At 37.1% G+C, this 12,653-nt stretch overlaps 2 protein-coding genes across 7 annotated transcripts; one reads left to right on the top strand and one right to left on the bottom strand.

Moving 5' to 3' along the window:
• Positions 1-1,076: 1,076 nt before the first annotated feature.
• Positions 1,077-9,349, top strand: LOC139771155 (uncharacterized). Of its 5 annotated transcripts, none has more exons than XM_071703705.1 (5): positions 1,077-1,280; positions 3,219-3,682; positions 4,980-5,321; positions 5,743-5,977; positions 6,040-9,349. In XM_071703705.1, the coding sequence occupies exons 2-5, from the start codon at positions 3,604-3,606 to the stop codon at positions 6,854-6,856; spliced, it is 1,473 nt and encodes a 490-aa protein (XP_071559806.1). In that variant the 5' UTR covers positions 1,077-1,280; positions 3,219-3,603; the 3' UTR covers positions 6,857-9,349. The 5 variants fall into 5 exon arrangements, with proteins under 5 accessions (XP_071559806.1, XP_071559802.1, XP_071559805.1 ...); XM_071703701.1 differs by having other exon boundaries at positions 1,488-3,682; XM_071703704.1 differs by having other exon boundaries at positions 1,077-1,673.
• Positions 8,943-11,170, bottom strand: LOC139771156 (RRP15-like protein). Of its 2 annotated transcripts, none has more exons than XM_071703707.1 (4): positions 11,041-11,170; positions 9,761-10,232; positions 9,476-9,695; positions 8,943-9,247 (listed from the first exon to the last, which is right to left on the bottom strand). In XM_071703707.1, coding segments are annotated over exons 1-4 (825 nt in total). In that variant the 5' UTR covers positions 11,042-11,170; the 3' UTR covers positions 8,943-9,115. The 2 variants fall into 2 exon arrangements, with proteins under 2 accessions (XP_071559808.1, XP_071559807.1); XM_071703706.1 differs by lacking the exon at positions 11,041-11,170 and adding an exon at positions 10,871-11,000.
• Between the last annotated feature and the right edge of the window lie 1,483 nt (positions 11,171-12,653).

The raw sequence follows: 12,653 nt of genomic DNA, 5'->3' as shown, positions 1-12,653 counted from the left end.
CTTAACTAGATTCTTAACTAGATTCTCGAATCCACGGAATTCGCGTATGATACATTTTATGCGAACAAATGTTGTTTGCGAATTGTTTTTTAAATTTTTCCTCGAAACTAGACAAATAAATTTCTTGAGTTTTAAATGTCCAAATTTAATATCCGCCAGTTACTCGGTGATTGAAATGCAATATGCCAGCAGTTTAACATATAAATCGTTTCATTTTTTTCAGAGCTGATGGGTAGATATATATAAATTGGCGTCAACTTCAATTTGCGTTTGAATGTAACGATCAGATTCTATTACATTAATTTCCCACAATTAAGAAAATAAACATACTCAGTAAGTAAATGCTTTTATAGTATGACAACACAACAGATTGACAGCAAATTTGCTCAGATATTGCAACAGATCTAGTATCACCTGTCCTCGTATTAAACTCGGTTTTGCTGGCAGAATAAACAGCTGATATAAGCAGATGGTCAGCTGAAACCGAACAGAATGTATCATTTCGTAAACATTTAAGTAAGTAAAATAAAATTTAAATGAATTAAATTTGATGGGATAAATTATTGCTAACTTTAGATACATTGTACTTTGTATTTATATGTATGAATATTGAGTTTAATTAATTGTTACATTGTTAACTTTGTAGGCACGTGTTTTACACGCGGCGTAGGTATATATATATATATGTATATACAAACATTACTGAGTTCAATCGATTGATGTTATTGTTAACTTAATAATTGCATTATACTTCGTTAATACTTTATTGGAGTTTCTAATTGATAAAATTGATAGATCGCGATTTTGAGGACCATCTGATCTTATCCAAGACGAGATCGCTCATATCAAAATCTTCAATTTGCAGTTACATCCCCTACATGGAAATCAAAACCGTGCACCTCTTCGACTTTCCTGCCTTCCAGCACCGACAAGCTAAACCGACGAGGGTGAGGAAGGTGGAATCGCGCCGAGACGAGTCCACCAGCGCGACGTGTGCGCAGTGAAACGAACGGGGCGAACTGCGACGGGACTGCTGCACCCCGTCGAATGGCTTGGCGGGGTGGTGGGTGGTAGGTAGCCCCACTGGCCTGGCGTCGTTCTCGCCATCGACGTCGCGTCGTGACACCGACGTTCATGTTTCGTCGTGCTATCGACTCGCGAGAGGGTAAAACGCGTGTTGTCAATCACGAAAACGCATCTCGCGACGTACTCCTGACGTCGGGATCGATGTTCAACGACGAGCGGCCTGTGGAGAACGGGCGTGAAAGGGGAACGAATCGGTGGGTCCCTTGAAGCTAAGAATATTACCGTAGGGTAGGAATCTTTAAAAAGAAAGAAGACACGATATATATACACACGTACGTATGTACGTACACACATTTACACATATAAACATAAACGGGGTGGTATAGCGTATTATAAAACGTGGAATCGATACTCGCGATGAGAAGTTCTGCAGAGTGAACGTGTGAACCATAACATTTCAGGAAGAGAAGGGAGTGCGGATGCTCGTGGACGTGCAAATAAAGTGATTATGTGGTGGATGTAGCTCAAACGTGTCGCCAAGGGGGTGAATCTGGGTCATCGCGAGTGGATTTCTTCGCGAATAGAACGAAATAGGAATTTTGCATTCTACCGAAGGAAACGGATGAGAGTTTTCCAGAGCGGATGCAGTTGAGTATATTACATCGAGTACATTGAAACTGCATTTAGGTCGTCGGAGGGTGTTTTTATCGTGGAGCGATATAGAAAAACTATTTCAGGCATTCAGAGAGCTTTATTACATCTCAAAATTAAATCCTCTCCAAAACAAATATAAATATAACACGGTGAGAGGCGTGATGTGTTAATTAATAATTTGTTAATAGTGACAATTACATTTACACGTAATAACATTAATTATCGCGTTCTAATCATGATATAGTATATAAAGAACGCGGGATAATTAGCGGAGAAATTAATGCAGCAAAAATTGGATCAAGAAGACATTTGTCGAGGAAGCAATTTCTCTGCATCGCGTTCTGAGTGCAGAGTCCTTTGAGGACGGTGAATAATATCAACGGTAAATAATATGGCGTGTGTTACTCCGCAGTCGATGACGTCAAGGAATGAAAGGCATGTAGACGGTTCGATGTAAAGAGGCTGGGCAACGAAAGTGGATACAACGAAATTTCCCAAAGGACGAGGAACGAATTTCCCAAAGGGAAGAAGCATCGGCAATCGCGTTACAGAGATAGAAAGTGAGAAATAGATTCTCGTAGCGATCATAATAAAGCTTTATCGACTAATCACTTCGGATTGGGTGCACGTATCTGTTTTTGAACAAGTCTTTTCCGAAAAGTGAGAAATGTGAGGCAAATTCTTCATTCATTATTTTATAAGATTGGAACGAGTCTTTCTCCCAGTTTTTGAAATATTTTCAACATTTATCTTACATGTAAAAAGCTTGAATAATAAATCACACTGTGATATTTTAAAGGATGTTAGCGAGGAGAAAAAGGAACGTGACGCGATCGAGTCTACATTTTTCGAGAAATTCTTAGTCGCTTTTCTTCTCAATTTTTATAGAAGTCTTCAAGATTCCTTTTTATACTTAGGTGACAAATGCGGAGATTTTTTCTTAAGAGAGAGGAGAATCTCCGAACCGATCGTATCGATTTTTCACTTGAAAGACTTTTAACTATCTCGACAAATAGGGCGGATGCCTAAGAAGGGATCCCTGAAGGGATAAATCAAAATAAATCTCAAAGAGAGAGAGAGAGAGAGAGAGGGGTGAACGTTCCAAGGGGTTGCAATATATCGAGTGCAGGGTTAACGAGAGGTGCAAGAGAGCCGAGAGAGAAGTCGAGACGAGTGGCGTTCCTCTCGATTGAGAAATAGAGATATCGTCGCAGAAGCAGGTTGATACACACAAAGTGGGGACGTTGTGGAAATGGGTCAAGAGTGTCTCGCCGATGGTAGTGTGGCAGCTTCTACTTAACTTGTCTCACGTTGAATTGTGCTATATCGAACGCTGTAGCGCGGATTAATTGAGACAGGTCCTCCAGGAAAACTGCAAATCCTGACAGTATTGTTAATGCAACATAAGTGAATCGAAATAAGTGTGCTATTATATGCGAATTTCAAGTCGCGTGATTGCTTTTGCAATCTAACGAAATTAAAGTAAAAGAATTAAATTAAATTTCAGAATTAAAGTAAATAATTAAATTAAATTTCAGCTTCCAAAGTGATGCGAATTTTTGCACTCGCTTCCTTATTGTTTCGCGATGGATAAAAAATCCGTATATGGATGTTAATTTCGTAATTAAAGAATTTGAAAGAAGTGCAACAATGCCAAAGAACTAAGTGGTCTGTGCGATTTAATGAACGCAAGATCACCGAAAATACAACGAGAATCACAACGAGGAACGCAAGCTCGATGCGTCGGCGGTGCATCGCACAAGAGATGCGTCGTTTATCGCGGCAGAAACGCATCCGGTCATCGTCCACGTGCTGAAATCCGCGAGTCGTCAATGTGATCGTGTCGTCGCTGTTGTTTCTCTCGAGGAGACATAGTCGTCTCCTCTCAGACTGGCGAATTCAACGAGGCTTCAATCATTTTTTATGGTCTACGGATCGCACAGAGCCACAGAGTCAGCTACCACCACGGGGATCGCTTGGCTCCACAATATCACCGCTCAAGGTAAATTATCTTTAACGTCTGTTTAATTTTATTTGTATAAAAATTGCTTGTGTAAGGAATTTTATATTAGCAAATTTCATAGATTTTTAACAGGCAATTTGTTTATTCCGTTTTATACATATTGAGAGTATTAAACACAGTTATATTAATTAGCTATTGAATTAATAATATACATATTTTTGATCAATTTCTTATCACTTCTATACGAAAACATGTAAAATAATGGTCGCGTTATAAATTTTGAAGTTGATGGATTAATTGTAGTAGCCATCGTATCATAGTTTAATAATAATAACAAGTTGCCTACACCATTGCTTTCTCGAGCTATGAGATCGGTCAATTTCTTATCAAGTTGTGTCTGTGTTTTTTTAGCGTTATCTTTAATCATACAGAGTGCCGGCCATGGAGATTAGGTGGTGTTGTAAAAACTTTACACGCGAGCGCGCATAAAGATTGATCGACTGTGTTCGATGCTTGCCCTACTCTCTCGGTGTCTATGTAATGTATTACGATGATCGCATAAAGCTTTACTTTCACCGTCGTTAAAGGGGAGAAGTATGAAATTCGGCCTATTAGCATAAGAGAGAGTTCACGCACGTAAAACGGTTTTTGTCCACGTTTATGTAATATTCATTGTTATTCATAAGGTACATAACAAACAGGAAGTAACTTGAATTTAAAATTTTAATATGTAATTATAGGTCAACAATAAATTATATAGTTTAGCTGAAGCATTCTTAATAATTTTATTTTAATAATTAATAAAATTATATTTCTATCTATATTATGCGGATAAAGAAAAAGATTTAAATTAAATGATTCAAGAAGTAAGAGAATTCATAGTCTATCAAAAAAATTACAACAAAATTATATAAATTTTTAATAAGTGTTAATTTGTTCAACATTTACTATGTTTACGCGAGAGTTACTTCTGTAGTAACTTACGATAATTCACTCGTTTACGCGGAGTAAATTATCGTAAGTTACTACAAAATCCCGTTTACGCGAAGGAATTATCGTAAGTTATTACAGAAGCTCGCGTAAACGTAATAATTATACGTAATTGAGAGGCAATAATGTATTTTAATTTTGATTCTTTCATCAAAAATATAAAATAATAGAAAGAATGAGAAGATATCCAATCAATCTTGCGTTAAGAAATAATCGATTGTTAAAGATTGTTAAAAAAGAATTCAAGAAATTTTAGATCTGTTAGGACATAATTTTATATATAAGTCTATCTATATTCATAAATAAGTATATATTACGATGTAATAGGGCAACTATTTAATTGCAGGTGAAATGAGCAACAACGCTGGATTCGGCATCGGCGTCGGCAACCCCGTTTCCAACGGGCCGACCCTTGCGGCCACCCAGCAGGGTCAAGGAGTGGCCGCCCTTATGGTGATGCTCGCCGTTCTGTGCTTCATCTTTGCGTATTGCTGTTGGGGTGCGCCCTTCTGTCGATCCCTATGCAGACGGCATTGTTGCTGTCGCTTGGAAGATCCCGATCCGGATCCACGGTTCGGGGGCAGTGACCAAGCCATGGTAGCGACGCCGACGATCATCCTCCTGCCGCATGGCAGAATGCTTGTCGTCGACGGCACGATTTTCACTCAGTTCCAAACTGATCCCACAGGTATAATTTGGAATTTTGTGCTTCTGGAATTAGAACAGTCACTACTAACAATAAGTAGAGTGAATTGAAGTAATGAAATCGGTCATTTAGAAAACAATATGGATGATTAAGTAAGAAACCAAATTAAAGAAATTAAAATAAGAGCCAAATTTATCTGCAAATGAAAGATGATAAAGAAATTTTTGATAATACGCATATAACAGATACGTTGAGTACAAAATATACAAGAAAAAGTAAACTTTTTAAAAAGAACTTTGCAGTTCTTTATAAAGTATCTGCAATGGAGAAAAACGATCTACATTGTTTTTTAAACGATTGGCAAAATTACCGAGAGTTATGTAGTAAATATATTTTGTATCCTTGCTACGAAATTTTGATAAATTCTTTAGGATAAATAAAATAAATACAAAATTTTTGGCAGGTTTAGACCTGGTGGAACTTGGCGATAGCGTGTTGCGCGCTCAGAGGAATCCGCGAAGCGTAAATCGTCATCAATTACAAAGCAGTCAAGGCAGTATCCTCGAAATGGACGCTGAAACACCTAGCAAGGACAGCTTAGGTTCCGTCGGATGTTTCCCACCGCCTACCTATGAGAGTATTTACGGCAAAGAGGAAACCGACATGCCTCCCTCTTATTCCGACATTCTCTTGCACAGGTACATCATTTTTATATAAACTGGAGAACCACTGATTATCTTAATCTCACCTCAATCCGTAGATTCGCCAATCTACCGCATGACATCGATATGCACGGCTACTGCCACGACGGCAAGGAGGAGATCGAGATGCAGAGTCTGGACAGTTGTCCGCATATCATTGGTAATCCGCTGAACTCGATGCCCGGATATCACCCTTACGCTACGGTGACAAGTCTGTCCAGTCTGCAGAGCTATCCCCGACGGAACGTTTCGCGCAATCCGTCCATTATCAGCAATCCGCTGGACAACTTTTACGTGGACAACGAGCTCAGCCTCTATCGTCTCAGTCGGGAGACAATGCCGCGGGTCTCCAGTAACGACGCAAATCTCGAAACCTTCCGCGCGTCTCACGATGAGATATCGTTCCGCGTTCCGCTCGACGAGAACGAGAATCATCGGCACGCAAGTCGCAACAATTATCAGGTCGCCGGCAACGAGCTGATGAATACGAGAAATCGCGCCCGCAGCGCTTCCAGGCTGAGCCAGGACAGCCGCAGGAGTTCGTTGAATCGCGACGGAGATCAACATCAGGTTTTCGTCAGGTTGCCCGATCCGGAAGAGATCGAGGCAGCGCGAGACAGACGTGCCGATGAAGATCAGCGACCTTCTCGAACGTACCGCGAGGATCAGAACGCCAGGAATCTACATCTGGATCATCCTCAATTGCAAGACGAGGTCAATCGCAACATCAGTGACGACGATCCCAGGTACTTCGCGAGAAACAGGCGACTGGAGAATGAGGACAGGAATCAAGACGATGCCGAGGAAGTTCAATATCCCGACGAGGAGGCTGGTAATTTCGGCGCGCTCGCCGATATTCGCGAGAGCAGAGTGTAATCCGAACTTTTAATTGTGCGTTCGCATTCTTTCGAGCGATTGCTAAAAAGGATATCGTCAGATCCGAAGTGCTTTAAAAGAAAAAAATGTTGATTCTTTCAAATAAGACATAGTTTAAATTTAATGAAATATTTATAATAAATAATTTTTATCTTCATCATCTTCATTAAGAACTTGTTGAGAAAGCCACAGCATTCTCATTTGTAATTAATGTTAACGTTCTTCTTTTAATTCCGTAGCAAAGAATTGGTTCTCTTTGCTCTTTATATCATGCGAATTTGCTTAAACGTTATATAATATTTCGTACGACAGACAAAGAAAGTTGTGCAGAAATTGCAAGACAAATTTCTGTGATGAGTTATTGTTTCAATTATATTTACACATGAACAAGTTGATATGATATCCGGGATTAAAAATTATGGAAATTGAGTTGAAAAGTTATGACATAGATATTGCATTGTGCAGAAAATATAAGACGATGTTATAATTGTATATGTATATATATATGTGACAATATAATTGTACGTGACAGTCTAGTAAAATTCGTCACACATACACGTACATACACATGGTACATACACACACACATGCAGTATTTCTGACAGACGATCGTACAGTATGAAATTGAACAACGATTTTTTCAACGGAATCTTGAAAGTATAGCTCTTACGTATGGTGACTAGAAAGGATTGGAAAGGAAAAAAAGAAAACGTAAACATAATTATAAGTTCTTTTGAGATATGCTGGACGAAAAATATCAAACGAAAATACCAAACAGTTTTTATTCTCTTACAAATCAATACAAATTGTCGATTATGCGATAAATTATGTTACGTAATCGAAATCCTTCTTGATCAAAAGAAAAACATCGATTAAAAGAAATTAGTGAAAGCTGAGCGATTTTCGATGTAAGTTTATGCGCGAAAAATTGTGTTTAAATCTAACAAACGAATCATAGCAAAGTTAGTTCAGTCCGTCCAGGCTTTAATAACCGCACTTAAGTTTCACGAGCATAACCGACAGCAATTTAATCATGATTAGCGATTTCCTCCCCCTCGATATTTTATAAGTAAGCTAAGCAGATGCCATGACCATTAAATAGTTGTACCATTAAAAAAATAGTATGCTTCTTATATTATTTATAAAATACACTCTCTTTCCTCACTATTTTTGAATGGTACTATCCATTGGATACATCGAACGATTTTAGTATTTGCGAGAAGTAATAAGACGAACATAAATCTATGGTAACTAAAAAGAAAATGATTAATGGAGGTTTCAGGAACCAAAGAAAGATCTGTATTGAAATTGGGTAATTAGGTACAGCAAAGTATCAAAACGTCAAATTGTACCAAGCATACTTTTCAGAAAGTGAACGTAACATAATGACGGTTGGCTTTAGATACACTTCTTACGTACACATATACGTGTAAGATAATTATAGAAAGAATTATAAAACGTTGTACACGTTATCACTGTTACCGTGTATCATAAGGACAAATCACTGGCCGAGCGGTACTGAGAATAAAAATTTTGCATGAAGCATATATAATACTGTGTGCCTTCCTAGTTTTTAGATTGCTAAATGAACAATATGGACAACAGGATTTTTGTTTTACAATAGCTGATCATTTCGACCAAGCTCTTTTTCTTCCTTCGTTTTAAATCTAATTATAATAAAACAATAAGAAACAATTTACTCTGTAAGATATAATGTTATTCTATGGAAAAGGAATATCTCCCTTCGAATACAAACGATATCAATAAATTAATAAACGATATCAATATAAATAAATGCTTCTCATAACGAGAAACATATCTAGAGTTTCATTGTACATACATATTGTTAATTATAACGAACGCCGGATAATAAAACACGGAAGGCCAATTATACGAATGCACAAATTAATAAATTGACAATTTTTTTTAATTCACAATATTTAAAGATAACGCGTCGTTCGATGTGAGAGCGGTCGACTTGTATTCAGCGGATTCTGATTCTCACCTCATGTATGCCTCGGTTTTATAAGATTAATTGGACAGTTGAAGGCTATGAGTAAAGGAATATGAAGTGAATAATAACCCGTTTCGAGGATCCATAGTTAATTTACAAGTCACAATATTTACATGCTTATTCCAAGAACTATCAGTGCAATTGACTATGTACACAAGCAATATCGACATTTTTATGACTAACTACAGTTATCTAAAGAAAGAAAATGTCATATAAAAAAGATTCACAGGAGAAAGATGTTATTTTCAATCCACGTCGCTGTCCATGTCCTCAGGAGCTGAAGAATCTTCTTCTTCTTCTATATTCTTCTTGTCCCAGTCTTTCAACTTAGCGCCCATGACAAAGTCATCTCGAAGAACACTCCACATTTTGTGATCCTTAAAACAAACGTATTTCTATTGTTATACACAATTATACATCGCAATGTAAAACAGAATGTACCAATATCAATAAATATAATTATATATGGCCTTGATAAATGCATTAAAATATTTAATGCTTATTAAAAAGGATAAAAAATGGTATTACTATTCCTTTTCTACATACTAATATAAAAATATTAATATCAAATCTAATTTACAAGGTAAATAAGAAGATTTACTCACTTTATCTCTATCGTTTGTCTGCCCAACAGGCTTCTCAGATTTAACTGCATTATCAACGGGTATGCTTTTAGTACCGCCCATAAGGACATCGAGGAAGGAATTTTTGTCAATACTCTTGAATACCTGTTCACGTTTTCTTTCTAACGGTCCCGCCTGCGATAATTTCTTTTTAATCTCCATTTGCTGCTGTCTTACCGCATTAAACAGTTGTACGACTCCTCTGCAAAATACATGTATGAAGGATTTATCAACGAACAAAAGACAGAAGATTTATAAATAACTTACTTTGTGGCTATCTTTTGCAACATTCTTTCATGCTCCCGATCTGTAATGGATGGTTTTAATCTGATACCATTCTTCTTCGTTATCCTTCTCGATTTACTCGATGCAGTATTCGCTGCGATATTTGTCTTATCAATAGCTTCTTCCGATTCTGTTTTGATCTCTTCTTTAATGCCATCAATCTCAAAAGAAATATCTTCTCTTTTCTCTTTTACTTTTACATCGCACAACTTCTTTGCCTTTGCCAGTACAAGTGTCTTTTTTCGCTTTGGTTTATTTGTCTTTAGAATCTTTTGCATAACATCAGCCCAGCCTGCATTCGAAGTAGATCCAGCATCATATGACGCCTCGCTCTCCATGTCACCCTCTATTTCTGAACCGTCCGACTCTTTTTCTTCGTAGTCACTGTCATCCTGATTATCGTTCTGTACCAATGCCGCACCAGCATTGTCTATCTCGTCTGTCTCCGGTTGCACTGCAACGAGATACAAATTCAACTCGGAATTGCATCGAGGTAATTCTCAGAATATTAAGATTGATAACAATTTTGCTAGAGATGATGTGTGGCACCGTGAGATAGCAGTCGACTCTTAGTTGGCGAGTCTCAGGTTTTATCCCGATCCCATGTATACCCCAGTTTCATACAAGCTTGATAGAATAATTATAAATAAAGGAGTATAATGTATATTCCTTAATCTATTTCAAGGATCCCTATGTCAATAAGATAAAAGAATAACAATTTGATGTATATAATCTGTGTGATACCAAGACACTCTTCTCCATTATCCTTAATTGTATATTAAAATCCTTGATATCAAGATATCATTCTTATCTTCAATTAAATATCGAAATCTCAACAATCTTCTTCATTATTTCCAATTACTTTCTGTGATTTCGTTAGCCAAGCTTTTTTTACATTATCCTCAATTATACATCCAAATCATTTCAGAAATAATCTTGACGGAACCGTCCACGAAACTTGGGGACATGTCAAAAAGGATGAGTATTGTAAAAATCACGTTTTGTACAAATCTAATTATTTTCGTCACACTTTATACACATCAAGTTGTTATTTTTTATCTTATTAAAATATAGATTCCCGAAATAAATTACCATTCATGTCGTACTCCTTCATTCTTCCAACCTCCTTTGTTCTCCAACCAATCCCTTATAAAATCAAAGGCATACATGGGACAAAAGTCGAAATCGAATGGATCGCTCTCGCATGGAGCCACGCGTCACGTCTGTATTTATTTAAACAATCTTCTTGTATAGTCGCTTACTTGTAGTCCTTTTCTAATACAAGTAAAAACGTGGTATTGTCCGACGCACTTGTTCCAGCGGCTCCAAACATAACCACGTGGTGGTGAACTGGAGCCACGAATCAGACGTGTGCTGCCATCCAGCAGAATATTTAACAAATATTTTATTGATTAACAACGGATAATTCAGTTAGTACGTTGGATAACAGAAAGATCGAGAGCTCACGAGATACTGAAGAGTTCTGTATTATATGGAAAAAATCAAGTGATTATCATAAATAAAATAATTGATCTCTCTCTCTTTCTTTTTTCAATTTTATAGCTAAAAATATTATATTTCTGTAAATAAACTGTTTGTGTACGTTGTTGTAATTCTATGTATATATAAAAGCATGCAACGTTGCCTCTATGGCAAAGGAAAATAATTGCTGATAACGAGATAAACAATTAGCGCGCGGCAGATATATCTGCCATCGACACCGTTTTGTTCTCCCGTATTATGCTACTCCCTCATGTTTTCGATATGACACACTCCAGATTCCAGATATTATTCTATTATATTGAACGCGTCACGCGGATTGACGACACGTGTCATTGAGAAACGACGAATCATTATTTTTAGCAGAGCGCACGCTAAGAACTCTGTCCTCCCACGCGATCATCATAATGTATTTGCTGGATAGAAAATATGATACCTATATGCGGCATGAAATATGCGCTTCTATTTCATAGAAAAATCCAATTAACACGCAATGGTCATAGTCGTAGAAAATTGAAATAAAAAGACGTAAAAAGATAAAATCTCAATCAAAATGATATCATCTCGATCCCTTGTCGTGACAATCGAGTGTTACTTGACTTACTTGGGAAAGAAAAGGAAAATGAAATTACCGTTACGCTTTCCCCCGAGGCATTTACTTTCGTTTACAGAGAATTTATTGCAGCAAGAGCTTTTATTACACTGCAGGGCATTATTAATCAAAGCAGTGATAAAAACTGTATTCGTAACACGTATACGGATCGAGACAGAATATGTCAATTTTTGAGCAAATATGATTTTAATCACGGCGTATTTGCATAGCAATTAAACACGGGAAATCCGCCGAGTTGTACATATGCAAACACAATTAAATCCGGTTTTAAATCCGCTGAGTTTTCCTTGCATTGTGCGCGTTCGTCAATTGTCTGATTGCGTTGAATCCGACTAAATTGGCTAAATGCACGTTCTCGTTTACCTTGGTATTGGCGACTTAGCGCGAACATACATATGTTACACACATGTCACTTTTTTAATCTCTTTAACTTCGTTGACTATCCTTAAAGAAACCGCAGTGGCGGGTCTGCGCGTCCGAGCCAAAGTGAATATTTTGCCCGTAACTGTAAAACTTGCAAGCCTGTCAGAAGATATTAAATAAACGATGTTTATCAAAATGACTGTAAAATCGTCAACTACAATGTAGACAGATGTTTCATGAATTTTTTAAAATTTTCTTTAATACTTTAAGGGCCGTAGTTATATGATTTTACTTTAGAAAACCTTACAGAAAATCAAAGAAAGCGCAACTAGAGCAATTCACATTTGTATCGTCTTAACTATATTCTAATTATATTTGCTTCATCTTGTCTCTTTTTTC

The sequence above is a fragment of the Temnothorax nylanderi genome, unplaced genomic scaffold (assembly GCF_030848795.1).
Source record: "Temnothorax nylanderi isolate EJ_2023f unplaced genomic scaffold, tnyl_v1.0 TNYL_tig0036_pilon, whole genome shotgun sequence".
NCBI classification, from domain to species: Eukaryota; Metazoa; Arthropoda; class Insecta; order Hymenoptera; family Formicidae; genus Temnothorax; species Temnothorax nylanderi.
Note: the sequence above shows the minus strand (reverse complement) of the source record. Positions and strands in the feature narration are given on the sequence as shown.

What these genes read in the sequence shown, in the direction of transcription:
- LOC139771155 (XM_071703705.1), top strand. Translation starts at nt 3,604, where the DNA reads ATGGTCTACGGATCGCACAGAGCCACAGAGTCAGCTACCACCACGGGG. An exon ending in CCACAATATCACCGCTCAAG is followed by an intron (nt 3,683 to 4,979) that starts GTAAATTATCTT and finishes ATTTAATTGCAG; the next exon opens with GTGAAATGAGCAACAACGCT. An exon ending in GTTCCAAACTGATCCCACAG is followed by an intron (nt 5,322 to 5,742) that starts GTATAATTTGGA and finishes AATTTTTGGCAG; the next exon opens with GTTTAGACCTGGTGGAACTT.
- LOC139771156 (XM_071703706.1), bottom strand. Translation starts at nt 10,892, where the DNA reads ATGAAGGAGTACGACATGAATG. An exon ending in GAAGGAGTACGACATGAATG is followed by an intron (nt 10,233 to 10,870) that starts GTAATTTATTTC and finishes ATCTCGTTGCAG; the next exon opens with TGCAACCGGAGACAGACGAG. An exon ending in TTGCAAAAGATAGCCACAAA is followed by an intron (nt 9,696 to 9,760) that starts GTAAGTTATTTA and finishes TGTATTTTGCAG; the next exon opens with AGGAGTCGTACAACTGTTTA.